Consider the following 17,634-nt stretch of genomic DNA (forward strand, 5'->3'; position numbering starts at 1 on the left):
AACTGTGACTTTGTCCCATGGTTGCAAACTGTCAAACAGATGGGTTGGTCCCCATCTTGCCCAGCTTCCAGATGTTCGGCAAACCTCAGGCTAAATAATTTGTGTGTCTTGGGGAAGAGGTCCTGTTTTTGCACACTGACAGCTACCCCTAGGACAATCCTGACAGGAGAGATGGATGCCATTGATCCTGACTTTTTTGGTTCACCATGGTCCTCAATAAAAGCTCACTGCATTGTGTAGGCAACATCACACCTGTATTGTGCTCCACTGGATATTTTCCATGATGAAGAAAGAAAATCATCATAGAAGCCAAACTGTACTGTTCCCAAGAGTGTTTAGGGCATCTAGGACTCCTGGGGGCACAGAGCGCCCCAAGAGTGAAGATGTCACACAGACCCTCACTTGAAAAGCCCAGGGCTACTTCCATCTGCCTAGGCCCAGAGTGTGTGTTATGGCCACTGGCTTGGAACTGTGGGTAGGTGTGCAATCCCAGCAGCCTTCAGGGAGCTAGTCGGATTTACCCTGCTCACACAGAACACGCTTCGTCTCCAGCTGAAAAAGCTAGTGAGGATGTTTCAGACAATCTGGGTGCAGACAGCTGTGGGCAGCTGTGCTCTCTGAATCTTTGTGAAATGATCCAGGAGAGACAGCAACCACCATGCTAATTAAGCCAATTAAGAGTACAAGTCTTTTTAATAATGGCCAGAGCAAGAGTAGGCTAACTCCTCCAAAACACCTCCTGGTGCTGAAGCTCAGGGGCACAGCAGTTTCTTTTTTCAATATTAACCACATTAATCTCAAAAATCAATATTTTACATGGTTCAACCAATAAGAATTAATTGAAAAGGACAATGTTTGATATCACAATTGGTTATAATTGCTAACGTGGCTACAGCAAGTTTAAAGACAAAACCCATAAAACCCACTATAACATCAGAGTTTGGGGGTGGGGAGTCACATCAGTGTTAGAGGGAACTGGAGTAACCTTGTAACTTCTGTCTTTTTGCAGAGCTTAGCAGGATTTCCCAGACACAACATTTGCAACATGTAGATGGCTATATCAACCAACAGAAGAAGTCATAGAGGAGGTGTAGGGGCCAATGTGCTTGCCTCACAAACAAGAAAAACTGAGTTCAATCCCAGAAGCTGTGTGTAAAGAGGTGGGTGTGAGCCATGTACCTGTCATCCCAGCGAAGAGGAGGCTGAGACAGGCAGGTGCTGGGACTCTCAGGCCAGCCAGCCTGACCCACTTAGCCAGTAACAGCACAGTGAGAAACTCCACCCACATCACCTTTCATTTTGGTTACTGTGCTAAAACACCTTGGCTCAAATCAACTTGGGGAGTAAAGAGTTTATTTGGCTTGCATCCAGGTCACAGTGGATCAGTGTGAGAAAGTCAAGGCAGGAACTTAAAGCATCCGATCCACTCTCAAGAGCAGAGAGAGAGAAAGAATAGAGGCCTGGATTCTTGCTTGCTCTTGGCTAGCTTTCTCCTCTCTCACACTGTTCAGGACCGCTTGCCTAGGGAATGGTGCTGCCCACAGTGGAATGAGTCTTACATCAATTAACCAGATAATCCCACAAAGACTTGCCCACAGGCCAACCTGATCTAGACAATTCCTCTTTAAGGCTCTTTTTGCTCTTGATTTTTAATTAGTTTTTGGTTGTTGTGCATTTTCAAACTTTCACTTTTACCAAATTTTTCTCAGGTCCCACATACAGTTATGTGTCCCCATGTAAGACTCACACCTATAGTCTAAGCAGCTTTGCTACGGATATTTGAATGTGCTGAAGGTCCAGACCAGCAGAGGACTGAGCCTTGAAGGTAGGAGCATTGGATCTGATTAAAGCCTCAGTGCGGTGGTGTGTGCTGACCCAGGAGAAGAGGATATGAGAAAACTGTGGATTTCCATTCGAGTGATGATCTCTTTAAGTGTTGGTGTCCTAAGGGCATTGCCTGTCCCACACTGATCATGCAGTGAGTAATGTGTGCCACTTAAAAGAGATGCAGTGTGGCTGGGGAGGTGGCTCAGAGGTTAAAGCACTTGTCATGCAAGTATGAGCCTTGAGTCCAAATCCCTTGAACCCCCATGAATGCCAAGTGGGAATGGCAACACATCTGCAATGCCACCTCAGAAGATGGAGAGAGGGCATCCTCGGGTTGAGCTATCTAGCAAAATTAACCATACTGGTAAATTCTGCCTAGGTGTGATTGACAGCCCTTCCTCAGTGAATTAGATGGAAGATTGGTCAAGGGCAGGTTTGCAGCTGTGGGCAGACTCCTTAAGCTTGAGTTGCTATGCAGAGCCCTTGAACCATTCTGCACACCCCGGGGGGGGGGGGGCTTTCGGGTGTGAACATGAGCCCCAGCCACTGGCTCCAGTAGCTAAGAGAGGCCTTTGACTCCAAGCCAGAGCCTAGCATCTCTGCTTAGCATCTCTGAAGTTACACAAGGCAGGGGAAACTCTCAGGCCTGTCTCGGCTCTTGACATATTTGTGTTAAGGTTCAAAACTATCTGCCGCACAAATGCTGCAGGGAACACCTGCCTGAACAGAGGCACCCAGGAAGGAATAAGAGTGTCTCGGAGTAAGCCAGAGGCTAGGCACTCCACAAGGTAAACTCTGGCTCCCCCAGGCCACATCAATGAGGCTATCAGAGGAGCCAACCCCAAAGAGGAGATGGGTTTTCTGAGAGAATCATGTTCTAGGAAAACTGCTTTATCTGAACACCTGTTTTTTGTTTTAGTTTTAGTTTTTTTTTTAATAAAGCCGGGGAATATAGCTCACATGTAGAATGCAGGTCCTGCAAGCTCAGGGCCCTGGGTCCAATCCCAATGTTAACTCATGAAGCCACATAAGGAGGTGACACAGAAGGGTACAGGATGACTCCTCAGGCATCATACTCACCGGCATTTGCATGGCCCTGTGTAGCTGGGTTTTTCATCTAGGTTTTTGTTTGTTCGTTGTTTGTTGTTGTTGTTGTTGCCGTTTTGTTTTATGCTAGGGCTGGAGAGCAGATCCCTGAGCTTGCTGGGCGAGGCCCTGTGCTTTCACTTCTCATTTACTTCTTTTGTCCTGCCTTGTGCTAGGTGCTACTGTGCTCTCCGAATGGAGAAACTGAGGCTCAGAGAAGTCTGGCACTTGGGTCCAAGTGATGAGATGCAGAGTCAGGCTGGGATGGGGCCCCGACCTGTTTCCCATCTCAGGCACTCTCCCTGGCTCTGGGGTGGGGGTGGGGGACAGGCTGCCATGTGGTGGGAAAAGGAAGCCGATCGCTGGCTCAAGACAGGGAGGTCACAGTGAATCATCCAATTTGTCTGACACTTACGGGTGTCACTGCTATATTTAGGCTGCAGAATCCTAAGGCTTCTGGTAACTGAGCACAGATCCCCCTCACTGCACTGAGCAGGGAGTGCTGCCAGAGCTTGGAGCTGATGGGGCTGGGGGAGGAGGGGCCGCGGTGGCTTCCTGTCAGCACAGCAGAAGGAAGAACATGGCTCCCTGCCTCCAGCTGAAGTCGCTGCTTTGAGAGGTAGCGAGCCACCTGCCCCCCTACCCCACCCCACCACTGGAGCTGCTGACACAGTGGGCTACTTGCCCTGGATGACGTCAAACCTGACTGTGCCTGGGAGATTTGGCTAGGACTCTATGATGATGAAATGGTTTGTTAGAATTCACACCGAGGTCTCTAACTCCGTGTTCACTGTGCCCAGGCCTGAGGGTCTCATAGAGAAAGGCGGACATGTGCAGGAAAGGAAAGCACCACATTTGTTCTGTGGGGCCGTGCTCAGGTCATCTGGCACGTTCCCTCTGAATCTCGTCAGACGTCCTACTCGTCAGACGTCCTCACCATGACTGTGGGGGTGAAGCTGCATGGCCTGGCGGGGGGTGGTGGTGCTCCCACAGCTGTGCTCCCTAACATTGGGTGGCAGATGGTCCACGAGAGGCCGAAGAGAGGGGAGTCAGTGACATTCTGCTCTCTGTGAAGCCAACTATGGCTGTTGCGGGCTTGCCTGGGGTTGGGGTGTCCTAGGGCTCTGAAGGAAGGTGGCATGATGCAACCCTACAGGGGAAATGGACCCTGCTTCATACTGGTGCATCATTGGCTTTCTGGGACCAGTGATGTGCCTGCATTCTGCTACTGGCTCCTGCTTTCCCGACATCTTTTACAAGCTGCCAGCCTACGGGGCTGAGCAGACAGCTCTCATCCTTGGCCACATCTCACAGAAGATAACCAAGTCTCAGGGAATGAAGCCACCAGGGCGTGTTCTTCATAGTTTTTGCCCAAGTTTGTAGCCCCTACTGGACAAACGGCAGACACTTGCAGAATTAATGAGGTAGGCGGGATGTACCAACTCAGCCAACAGCTCCCGCCTTTCCCTCTCACTGGCAAAGAGCAAGCGCACGAGGGAACACGGTCAGGTGCATGGAACTCTGGGGCAGCAGAGCTGTCTTCCTTGAGGTCTCTCAGGTGGCCCCTGCAGGCAGCAGAGCATCCTTCTTTACCTGAGACCACCCTGGTTTCAGAACTGCAACGCTGCTCCAGTCCTTGGTGAGCTGTGATGGTTGGTCATGGCGCACTTGAGTGACCATCCTGACAGGAAAGTATGCAGGTTCTGAGGGTCAGCCCTTTCTTCAAATATGCCCCCAAGAGCCCATGTGCTGCATGACACCATGGTGTCTCCATCCTTCCGGCTCTTTTCTCCCTAGTAAGCTAAGAGGCAGCCGAGGTGTACACCACAAGACACACCCGAGGTAACAAAATGCCAAACGGACAGCCTGGTACATGGCAGACACACTGCAGGGGATGATGGGCACTCAGAGGGTGAAGTTTGAGGAACAGAGTGGGACACGGCGTGCTGTCAGGAAGCACTGGCCTCCTAGGCCCACTAGGACACGCCCTGTTTCCTGGCGTCATCTGCTCTCGTTGACCTTTGTGCTTCACCTTACTCCATTCATTAAATATCTACCGGGCCCAGCCCCAGGCAAGGCCACAGCAAGCTTGGTGGATATAAAACGAAGGTCTTTGCTGTCAGGGAACATCAGATAGAATTGCTCTGAAGGCTGAACAGAGCTATGGGGTACAGCAGCGGGGAGGGTTGTGTAGAAGGGCGTGGCATTCCTTCCTTCCGGTTTTGACACCAGTTCACTCAAGCTTTGACAACTCCCTCGGCCACTGTCCTTTCTGTTCACATAGAATCTGGGTCTAAAGAGGATTATGACAGGAAGAAAAAAAAAAAAAGCAAAACCATGTATTTGAACCTCAGATCTCCTTCCACCAGCGCTCTGCAATTGATTAGCTTTCCTGGTCCCTGCCCTTGGCCATAGCTTAGCTCTCTCCCTGCGTGCACGGCTTTGGGTCCTATCTCAAGGCCTTTAAGGCTATGTATCTTTTCCTCTTAGATGAGTGTGCTCCCTTGATTACCATTTGGCGGCAGCCTGATCCTGAGACATCTGTGCTTCCTGCCTCCCGGATGATGTTCTTTAGGTCACTTGTGCTACAAGATGGGGGTGAGTGACAGCAAAGGGGGTGAGGACTAGAGAGAAGCTGCTCCAGGCTCCTCAACTCCCCCGACTGCCCATCTCCTGCCCATCTCCGTGGCTCACAACTCGGCATGCCAATTGGCACAGCAGGGCCAGATGAACTTCCACCGGGGGGGAGAAGGAAGGGAAGGAGGGGGCGGTGGCTGAAGTGGTGCCGCTGTGACTGTTGGCAGGGCCAACAGTGGAGTGCGGGGGACGGCAGAGCACATTAGTCACCCCTCAGGCCTCCCTTGGCACGGAAGCCTGGTCTTAATGCATTTCTAATCGGCTTCCAGAGCTGCGCCGAGCATTGAGGCTACAGACGGGGGCTCCTCATGGGAGCTGCAGGGGCAGGCCGAGCGGGGAGCAGCCGAGCCGAGGCAATCTCAGTAAAGAGCGTCTACTCCCTTTCCTGACCTTCTTCTTTCCAAGGGGCTTCCCGGGTCCTGATGTTGGGACAGAAGCCGGAAGAAGCCCAGGTTTTGCCAGGTGGGGGCAGGCAGGATTGCAAGTTGTAGGGCAGTCTGGCCCTCCTAAACTGAGAACACCCACTCCAAAACCAGATCTAGACCCAGCCCCATCACTGAGATGCACCCCTGGTGGCTTCCTGGTATAACCTCAACATCTGGATCAGACATCAGCCACCTCAGCCTCTTCTGGAATGTCCTGTCACAGGACAGGCACACACAAAAGAACCCAAGTGGCCAACCAAGGCAAGCAGTGTGCAGGGGGGTTTAGATCTCTAACTCGGGTGTCCGACTCTTGTGTCCAATATAATGACCTGAGCTTCCTGAGCTAGGTGGCCTTCAGAAAGAGAATTTCATGTCCTGGGTTCCACAGTGTATCCAGTGAACATTTCTTTACCACAACGAGAGAAAAGATGGGTGGAAATACAAACGCTAAAAACAAATGTATAAGAAATTCTGTTTCGGGGCTGGAGAGATGGCTCAGTGGTTAAGAGCACTGACTGCTCTTCCAGAGGTCATGAGTTCAATTCCTAGCAACCACATGGTGGCTCACAACCATCTATATAATGTGATCTGATGCCCTCCTCTGGCCTGCAGGTGTACATGCAGGCAGAGCTCTGTATACATAATAATAAATAAATAAATCTTTAAAAAAAAAAAAAAGAAATTCTGCTTCCAGCCCAGATGTGGTCACCGAGACTAAGTTCACTCACTCAATTGGAAAAAAACAATATCAGCCTATGAAAATAGTTTTCAGGACTTTGATGTCAAACAAGAAAGGCTTGAGTATGGAGAGACAGAGGCACAGTGAGCTCTTGAGGCCTGCAGAGGGCGCTCCTGGTCCCCACAGACTGTGGCTGGTGAGTCGTGCCTTTGAGCACACTGGTGAAAGCAAGTCAACCAAATGGGTAGCAGTGAGCAGTGCCTGGCGCCCACACAAAACCTCCGCTCCTGTTTCTTGCCATCATCCACCTCGTGGATCTTATAACCCACAGGGCAGCAGCGAGAATGGGCTGGCCTTGCTAGTGACAATAGTTACCATCAGACTAAACGTGGCACTGGCAATGCCTAAGCAAATCTTAAAGCAACCCCCGAAGAATAAAAGCTGTTTTCAAATGAGTGGTCTTCATCCAGAGTGAAATAAAGAGTATTTAGAGAAGATAGAAATACTAGCATGGAATGAAATCCACAGTGCTTAGGCAGCTGTGGGGTGCACACCTTTAATCCCAGCACTAGGAGAGGCAGGGGCAGGTGAATCTCAGAGTTCAAGGCCAGCCTGGTCTGCAGAGAGAGTTCCAGGACGCCTGGGGCCACACACATGGAAATCCTGTCTTAAAGAGGACAGAGAGAGGGCTGGAGAGATGGCTCAGAGGTTAAGAGCACTGGATGCTCTTCCAAAGGTCCTGAGTTCAATTCCCAGCAACCATATGGTGGCTCACAAACATCTATAATGCAATCTGGTGCTCTTTTCTGGCATGCAGGCAGAATATTGTATACATAATAAATAAATAAATGTTAAAGAAAAAGAAAAAAGGACAGAGAGAGAAAGGGTGGGGGTGGGGGTGGGGGTGGGGGTGGGGGTGGGGGGAGAGCACCGAGCACTTGGCATCTGACCAAGAATGATCAGGTGTTACATTTGTGTTTCACTTGTTTCGAGAGGCTTAAGTAAGCACTGAACATGTTAAGAAAGTGCAAGATAATTTCTAAAAGACACAAATTGGGTGTCTAGACACAGTACTCACAATCTCTGAGATAGTAATATTCTGGGTGACATTGCCATTAGTTTAAAGATTGCAGAATCAAATGGTGAGGATCCTGAAGATGTATTGATTACAGATAGTCAAATGAAACAAAGAGAAAAAGAAGAGAGCACCAATGTGCTTTGGAAAATTCGAGGTGGCCTAATATAGGCATAAAGAGTTTCTAAAGCAGAAAGGCAAGAAGAGAGAACTGAAGAAAAAATTACACAAAGAGTTGGTGCCAGAAAAGTTCCCAAAATGTGACAAAACTACACTCCACGCATGCCTTTCAGGTTTGTTTACATTTATGTGGGGGCTGATATATACACATATAATATATACACATATAATTGCAGTTCCCACAGAGAAAACATACAATCTGGAGTTACAGGGAGTTATGTGTGGCCAGATGTGGGTGCTAGGAATCAAACTGGAGTCCTCTGGAAGAGCAACACAAACTCTTAACTGCTGAGCACTTCTCCAGTTCCCTGCACACACATTTGGAAATCCCAAGCACCAGAAAATATGAAGAGAACTGCACAAAAGTACAGTCTTCACCAAATTGCTCAAAACCAGAGAAAAAGATAAAATCTTAAAAGCAGCCAGAGGGGAAAAGAGACACTGTACTCAGAGAAACAGAATACAGATAGCAGAAGATTTTTTTTTTTCTGGAACAAACAGAGGCAAGAGGTAAAGCCATATTTTTAAATAAACTGCCAACTTAGAATGCCCCATATCTGGGCAGATATATAAAAGCTAAAAGAATTTGCCTAGAAATCCAGTAACACTATATATGTCACAGCCCTTCCAAGCAGAAAGAAAGGATGCCCCAAAGAAATGAGACTACATAAAAGAAACAAAAGACCTCAGTGGGGAAAAGACTCCATGGGGAAATACATAAGATTTCCCCTTATTATTTAAATAAATAGAAGAAAACTGACTTTTTAACAAAGATAGTAATAATGCTGGTTTATTATATTTATTATATAATAATTATAAAATAATAATTATTGTTTATAACTTACATACAAGTAAACGTGTAACCACCACAATGCAAAAACTGGAAGTGGTGAAATAAAAGCATACTGCTACAAACATTCATTCCAGACAAATAGGCTGAGAGCTAAAGATCTTTAATGCAAATTCTATGTAACTATTAAAATAAAAAGAATTCTGTCTAAGGAGATAACATAGGAAAATAAAATTTCTCATTTCAAAAGAAGGAACAAAGAACAGATGAAAAATAGAAAACAGTGAAATAGATAGTATACTTAAGCCTCACCATATCAACAAATACATTAAATGTAACTGGCTTAAATACTTTAATTAAAGGGCAGATAACTTGGCCTCCCTCCAACCTACAAACATTATTTATAGCAGCTTCATTTAGCAAGAATATAATTTGCCATCAACCAAGATGGGTAAGCAAATGGTTCATCCAACATGAATGTTAGTCAGTGCTAAAAAAGAGTGAGCTACCACACCACGAAAAGGCATGGACATTTTGGGGTGAGAGCATACAGAGCATACAGATGTAAGCAAACTATAGAGACAGCAAACAGATGACTGGGATCCCTTGCCAGGAACTGAGGGCAGGAGAGACGCAAGAGAGCACTGAGGATGTTTTGGGGCAGTGAAAATACTCTGCATGATGCTGTCATGAAGGATGCATGTCACCATACATGTGTCCAAACACATGGAATGTACAACACTAAGAACACTGCAAACTATGTGCTTTGGTTAAAGATGAGACGCCAACACAAATTCTTGATTTATACAATAGTCGCCATAGGGCGCATCTGTTGGGACTCCCTGTGTGGTTAGGTATCCTGCCTGGTACCATGTAAATATGAGATAAGTAGGAGCCATGATGGGAAGGGTCAGGAACATCTTAGGAAAAAAAATGGACAGGGAAGGTGCAACTATGGGTCTCCAATTCTCAGGACCAAAGAAGCTATAGTTTGGCACAATAGCAAGGCAGAGCACACAGACACTGATATATGAGCAGTATTTATCAGGGAACACTGCCCCACCCACACCTGTTATCTATGATCCATGATGTCCTAGGCTTTAAAATACTATCTAGAAATCTGACCCAGAAAAGTGCCTGTGATTCTGATGCCTTTGTTAACTGTTCATTAAACTCCTGCAGAAATGGTGCTGCAGTTTCTCCTGAGGCTGGTCTGATGAGAATACCCAAATATTTACTGGATCTTTTCAGTGAGAATTTGAAGGAGACAGGCCCTCTGGCTAGAAGCATCTGAGATAACCAACACTTTGTACTTTAATGATAATTCTTGCTTTAAGAAAACATGAGCTTTTGGGGGCACAAAGGTCCTTGTGCCCACAGAGCACTAGGGGGCCAGGGGCATTGAACACTCAAGAGGCTTCTCCTCAAAGGAAGACCTACCTGTTCTCTGCCCAGAAGACTGGAGTGGATATTGTTAACAATCAGATGACCTCTTGCTACAGAGGCAGACCTCACTCAGATCCCCCAGAATATGTATGCCTAGACCTTCATCTTTAGCTCTCAGTTAACAGAGCCCATCCTTAATGGGGAATGTCACATATATTTTATGTGCTGCTGACCTCTATGCTATCTCAGTGGGAAGCACACTAGACTCTAGGCCGTTAGCTATAGACTCACCCTCAAGGCCACATGGCTTTTGCCTGGGAGTTTCTATGGAGTCACACCCTGACCACCTGGAATGGGAATGACTGTTGCCTGGAAAATTTTCCCCCAAATTGTACAGCATTTTAAATATGCTGAGAGCGTCGCCTGGCATCAGACTCCATAAGGTTTGGTCCCGGTTGACAAAGTCAATCTGAACTGAATTTTCCTTCTCACCTCTTTGAAGTCAGTTTCTTTGCCTGACACCTGCAGAGTCCCGCCTACCCTTCAATGGGCTAACTAGCGAATTGCCTGGCTCCCCAGAATTCTGTTTTTCTGGGCAGTGATATTTCTATGGATAAGAAATGCCTGCTAATTTCTTACAGGTCTGTTGGAATGATCTCATAGGCTCCTTTGTATAGTACAAAGAAGACCCATTCAAGAGACAACAGAATCATACGTCCAATATGACTAAAACTCTTTTGTGCTTCTCCCTCTCTGTGAAAAAAAAAAGAATTAAAAAGAAAAGTTACTGCGAGACTCCTAAGGCTCTCAGGTCAGACAGGGGCAGCAAAGGGGCAGATAGGAAATACCCAGCAGTTGTTAGAGCCCAGAGACAGGCTCAGGGGCACCTGTTACAGGTGCCGTCCCATCTGCCACGGTGGGCTGAGGGAAGGCGAGGGGGTAGTCTCAGCTCCCCAGACACCGAAAGCCTTCTCAGACTCCCCTAGCATGAGATTAAGTCATATAAATTGTTATGTTTGAAATGGTCAAGTATTTGCAGTTGCACATGGCTCACCTAATGGAATCTTCCTTTCTGGGTGTGGAGAGATGCAAAGCTTCTCCAGGCTCCGTGCAGGGCAGTGAGAATCCACTGGAGCTTCAGAATGGAGCCAGCTCCACACTCTTGTTCTATGTGGTTCAATGCAGGCACCAATCTCCAAGGATGCCATGGTCCGTCCATGCCTTCCCACTTCCTCACAGTGCAGCTCAGATGACTCCTTTTGATCTCTTAGCAACCCCAGTAATCACCACTAACCAAGCAGTCTGTGCTGTGGCTGTTCGGTTTGCTACGGATTTTGAATTAATGTTAGCATTTATTTTATTTTTTAAAGATCTATTTATTTATTATTATGTATACACTGCTCTGCCTGCATGTACACCTACAGGCCAGATGAGGGAATCAGATCACATTATAGATGGTCATGAGCCACCATGTGGTTGCTGGGAATTGAACTCAGAACCTTTGGAAGAGCACAGTTAGTGCTCTTAACCCCGAGCCATCTCTCCAGCCCTGTTAGCATTTAAAAAATCCAATCTGGAGGCCATAGAGATGGCTTAGTAAGTAAAGAGCTCCTATAGCAAGCATGAGGACCCGAGTTTGAGACCCAGAACCCACATTAAAAAGCCAGGCATGGCGACACATGCTAGCAGTCTTGGTGAGGGGGAGGCAGAGATAGAAGGACTCCGAGGATCACAAGCCACAGAGTCCTCTTAGTGAGTTGGTGAGCCCTAAGCTCAACGAAAGACTTGTATTAGAGGCTAAGGTAGAAAGCAATTGAGGAAAACACCCACTGAATGACCTCTGGCCTTCAGGTGCGCACATGCGCACACAATGCCTGTGAATATCACCATTTCTACTTTCTCTAAAACACAGATGCACACATGTGTGTGCCTGGCATAAGTGAGAACTGCAGTACAGGGTCTTGTATCTGTCACACTTCCGTATCAGGCCCCCTCACCACCCTGCTCCTCTCCATAAGCCATGCAGCTGGCCCCAGGCTCCCTAGTCCGGTCTCCCAGTCCTTCATCACCTTCCTCTCCGCTCCATCCCTATGAATGGCTTGTAGAATTCCTGCTGGAAAAAGTCACACTGTGTTGAACGGATGTTGAATGGATGCTGACCATGCACAGGCTGGCTCCTCTGCCTGACTGCCCTCTCTCCTGCGTGTGTGTGATAGCTACATAACCTTCAAGCTAAAGCTCCATCAAAGGCAGCCCTGGTGGTCCTAGGCCATACCTTGTCTTGTCCCACAACCCATCGTGGGCTTGACGTGTGGGAAAATCCCCGCTCCACAGGCAAAATGAGCAGTGTTTGGCCCCCACTTCAAAGGCGAAGAATTTGAGACTCGGAAAGGAATCTGCTCCCTCACTCTAAGGGGAGGGTCTCCAGATCCCATTGTCAGTTGGACTGTGTCCCCTCAGGAGATGCTGCACTCAAGTCCTCACGCAGCACCTTTATTTTTGAAAGAGTCTCTGTGTATGTGCAGATGGGGTCAAGATAAGCTTCTAGGGTGACTGGCCTTCAGCCCATGAAACTAGGGGACCCATGTGAGAACACAGCCCAAACAAGGAAGTCATGGAAGCAGAAACCAAAGTGAGGCGTGTAGTGGTGAAGGGACAGCGGCGATGGCAGGGGACACTCTGATGATGCTCAGTTGGCAGGGAACAGACCTCTTTCCAGGCCACTGGTGGCCAGGACAGGTGGATACCTGTGTGTGTGGACCTCTGGCCTCAAAGCCGAAGGCAAAGACAAAGTCTTGTGTTTTAACAGGTTATCTGCTCATTTGCTCCTTTAGGAACTTGCTTAAATTAAACTTGGGCAGAAACAAAATGCTTTGGATAAATGGGGGACTCCCTGAGGCTGATTCTAGAAGGGTCAGTTGCACCCCCACTTCTTGGTGGGCTCTGGAGGAGGGGGGACACCGTAAGATGGTCTTGAACCAGCAGAGGGCGCTCCACTCTCCTGCTGGTGGAGGATGGGGTGGGGGCTGCATTCCAGGCTATGGTTTCCTCCCTGTCTGAACAACGAGAAGAACAGAGTCACCCACTGGACTACAGGTGACCGGGTACAGTCTACAGGCGGGAGACTCTCACATTTGGAGGAAGTTCTTGGCTTAAATATTTTAAACTGTGGTATCGGTATTGTGTTTGGGACTTTACAGGGCCTCATGTCTCTTTGTGACTTAAGACTGGCTTGAGAGCCTTCAAGGCCTGCTTCAACCAAGAGCAGGGAGGGGACCCTGCTGGCTGGGTGTGTACTCCAGGGCTCTGTCTTGATGGGACACTGGAAGCACTACTGTGATGTGGATGCCAGGGGAGGAAGGGGCAAAGGGGAGGGAACTTTTTAAGCCCCCGGGGGATCCTAAGGTCAGGAAAAATTGGTTATTACTGACCAGTCACTTTAGAGACAGTCCAAGTTAGGAGCATGGCTGAGTTCTTGTCCATGCTTGACCCAAAGGGCAGGAGAGGGTGCATCACACAGCCCATGGGAACGAGTACTGTCAAAGGTCCCAGCCGCATCACATTTCTGTGCTGGAAATGTCACCTGCTTCCTCTAGAGTACACAAGGTGGGCTTCTCAGGACCCAATCTGAGAAGTTCCTAAGTGTCACCGATACAACACACTCAGGGTCTAGAAAATTCTCTATGGGCAGCCCAGGTTGAAGGAGAAGGAAAGCAGATCCCAGCGCCTGAGGAGAAAGAACGGTGTTGCCATCTTTGAGGGCAACAATTTGGGCTCAGTCCTAAAGATCTGTGACCCTCCCTCTTTCCCCAGCCCCTGGATCTTGGTGGCTAAGCCCATCTGGTCACCTCCAGCTATAGGGAAATGGATGTCCTGCATGTCCACAATCCCCAAAGCTTCCGGGATCCAGGGACTGCGAGGGATTTTGTGGTGGGCAAGGTGGGGCCATTCTCCATGGGGAGCAGGGAGGGCTGGGGGGAGTGGGACAGGACACACAGAGGGGTTTCCCAGGCACTGCATTAATTGTATGTCATTTTTTGTCCCGAAGAAGCCATAAAAGCTCCCAGAGCTGTCTGATTCAACCCGAACAAACTTCTCATCCGTCAGTCAGCGCCTTCCATGACCTGATCCTGACCACGCCCCCTCCACCTTCACATGCGCTGTGTCTCCTTGTCCTCTCTGAAGGGCCCTGAACTGTCGTTAGCCTCTCTACCTCCACACTGCTTCCCCGAGAAGGCTCATTCCCAGGCTTGTTCAGGGCTATCTGCCTGTCTTCATCCTTCTCGAAGTCCTGGTGGTGGCGTCCACATCTGACATCTCACATGCACTCTTTGACCGCATGCGTGTCTTCCGTGAGCGCGCATCTCATCCCACCCTCGTCCAATCATCTAAAAGATACTTTCTGAAGACCTACTATGGGCCAGTTTGGTGCTGAGCCCAGCACTCATCCGGTTCTCTTGCTGGGTCCTAGTCTAACCAATACCTTATACCCATCCAAAAAGAGGATCTAGGTCCCATCCAACTCTGTCCCTCAGCACTCCTGTCCTAGTGCGCGACCGGGTACTTCATACAAGGTGCTAAAGAAGTAATTGTGTGCCAACATTGCTCTGCAGGTGCTCAATGCCAGACAAGACAGGGCAGAGGAAACAAGGACACACACACACACACACACACACACACCCCACACAGGCACATACACATATTCTCACACACTCCCAAGTGTACACAGGCTCACTCCCACACACTGTTAGGTCCTGCAGATTAAAAAAACAGCAGCACTCGTCCCCTGGGGACAGGGAGACAGATCTACAGCAGGATAGAGCAGGAAGCAATACTGAGCACACCGAAGCCTGTGCTGTGCAGGAGGCACCTCCAGAGGACAGGAAGACATGAGCCATCTTGGAATGTGTCCCTAGGGTGAAGGCAGAAGGGGAAAATGCAGAATCTCTGCAGATCCTAGGGTCTAGGTTCAAAACCAGATTCCTTCCTCACGAACTGCACGCCCTTGGGTAAATTATTCCCTGTCCCTGACACGTGGCATCCCCATCTGTATAACCCCAGGCTAACAGGACTTGCAAGACCGCACACAGAATAGGTCCTCAACAAACCTTAGTGTGTCTTCCATTGCTGTTCCCGTTCACATTTTTCTTCCTTTCAGCTCGTATGGTGCTGAGTGTTGTACAGGGCAAACTGACCAAGTGAAATGTGAATTCTAAAACAAAAACCAAAACAAAACCAACCCCAGGCTCCTCTGCTGCCACCACTAAATCCAGACTCCAGGAGGCTCTCTGCCCACAGGTGCTGGGAAAACACTGTTGATTTTGTCAAGTCACCATAGCAACTGTGGAAGCTCTAGCCAGCCCCAAGGTTAGTTAGTAATGATCAATTTATTTTGTAACCATGGGAACGCCAGCTTCTGTGGGATACAGAAAGGAAGGCGGCCAAAGACATCCTGAGCCCCGCAGCTCCACCAAACCTGCCTCCATCTATAATGGTAGTGACTGTTTTCCACTTGACACACACAAGTAGAATGCAATGAGCCGGGTCATCGGCAAAGCAGAGCAGCTCGTAGTAAGAGCCGTTATGGCTCACTTGCTTAAGAGCTAGCCCAAAGCTGGGTCCCGATTCCTTAGAGCCAACCTGGGGACTTGATGTACTTTGGATGTTTCCCTTTGGGAACAACCCCCGCCCCCCAACATCCAGTCTGGCTTTTGAAGTTACATTTTAAACAGACTTCCACCACACCGGTGAAGTTTGGAGAAAGGAAAGTGTCCCTTTGGATATCACTCCCGAAAACAAGCAGCAGTGATTGGGGGGCCCTTGACACACACCCAGGAGACAATAGGGTAGCTTTCCTGTCACTCTGCTCCCAACACAACCACAGAAGGTGAAATGTCTCACTTGTGGATCGGGATTTATGTCCAGTCAAATGTAGCGTCCTCACGGTCACACTATGGTGAGCTCGGGTCTTTCCAGGGGCCACATACCCCGCCCGCTCCCCGACCCCCCCCCCCCAAGAAAAAGGTTTTGTTCTGGCTCAAGAGAACACCTCAGATCACAACTCCAGCTATCCTCCTGTGGCAGAGAGCAGGCGGAGCACCAAGGGGGGGTCACTTGTCTGCCAGGAGGACCCTGTTTTGTGTGGTGGGGCGAGGGAGGGGCGGGGGGGTGTGGTCCCCTGTTCAAAGCCAGGACAAAGCAAAAACCGGATTGAATCATCCATCTCTGTCACAAAGCCCTGTCGCGGCAGGGACTTAAAGTCCCACCCATGGTGGAGAGGAAGAAGTGGGGTGCCCCGAGGGCACCAACAAGTGACAGAGTGCCAGCGCCAAGCAAAACCAGAGTGGGGGAAAGCAGCTTCCCTGCATTCAGTCCTGGGGCTCCAGAGCAAACAGCGGGTGGGGGTTGGGCTGGGAGAGGCTACACCAGCTGCTCAGGTTCCTCGGAGCTGTCTTGCTCAAGTGTGTGGTACTCAATGGAGACTGCTCTCCTGAACCCTTCGGTGTTAGCGGGGCATCGGCCACTCTACCCAGGACAACCAAGCTCCCGGTCCCGGGTACGCGCACCAGTTGGAGCTGCCCGGCTTAGGACAAAGGACCTCGCCGCCACGGATGCTAGAGCTGCCCCGGAGAGGACAGCGAGGCTGGGGTCCTGCAAACTTGCCGACCCCCGGGCATATGGGGAGGATTCCAGGTTACCTGCGCGGCCATGAAAGACAGATCCATGGTATCGCTGCTGGCGTGGCTGCTGCTGCTGCTGCCGCCTGCGCTCCAGATCTCGCTGCTGCTGCTGTCGTCGTCGCTATCGGCGCTGCGGGTCCAGTCTCCTTCACAGCTATCGGGGAGCAGGAGGAACAGCAGGTGCCCTCGGCCCCGGGCGACGGTGACCTCAGCAGCCCCGGAGTAGCGGTGCTTCCCTAGCCCTCACTGCGCCCTAGCTGGCTCCAGGCTCAGGCTCCAGACGGCGCCGAGAGGGCGGGAGACCCCGGGCGCGGCGCCCCTCCACGTGACCACTCCCAGCCCCACCCTCGGAGGGCGGGCCCAGCTGGACCCCTGATTAGCAATCCTCTCTCTGCCTTGATTAAATTGGGGAAACTGAGGCCTGGGGTGGGCCAGCTGGATTGGTGAGCCAACCTCCAACCCAAATCCAGAGTGGTGGGTGCTCTTCCCAGGAGCACCTGACTCCAGCCCTCCAGAGTCCTCGAACAGTGCTTTCCTGGGGGTTGTTTGAATAGATAAACCTGGCTTTCAGTGTCAGTTCTGCTCAGAGATTCCTGAGTGCTTGCTCTTGAACTGGTCAGAACAAAGCGGAAAATCTGTATTGTGTGGTTTGGGCAAATAAGTGTTTGTTTGCGCCTGGGTATCCTCATTTGTAGAGTGGGAGTGACAGAACCTAGGAATAAAATAAGATGTGACATGTGTCACCACAGGGTGAGCTGTAGCATGACCAACGTCCTTTAGTGGAGACCATGGAGCGAACGGCTTTCCAGGATGGCATACACAACCTGCAGACAGTGCCTGTGACTCTGTTAAGATGCCCAAGCCATGGT

The 17,634-nt window shown here is 49.5% G+C and overlaps 1 protein-coding gene across 1 annotated transcript in view; it reads right to left on the reverse strand.

Moving 5' to 3' along the window:
• LOC311603653 (uncharacterized protein C14orf132) overlaps positions 1–17,421 on the reverse strand; it is a 33,655-nt gene extending 16,234 nt beyond the window's left edge. Inside the window, exon 1 of the mRNA XM_084792659.1 lies at positions 16,784–17,421. Coding sequence (XP_084648785.1) covers positions 16,784–16,810 — 27 coding nt within the window. The 5' untranslated portion in view covers positions 16,811–17,421. The remainder of the gene's footprint in view (positions 1–16,783) is intronic.
• Between the last annotated feature and the right edge of the window lie 213 nt (positions 17,422–17,634).

The sequence above is a fragment of the Acomys minous genome (assembly GCF_964271855.1).
Source record: "Acomys minous genome assembly, chromosome: 8".
NCBI classification, from domain to species: Eukaryota; Metazoa; Chordata; class Mammalia; order Rodentia; family Muridae; genus Acomys; species Acomys minous.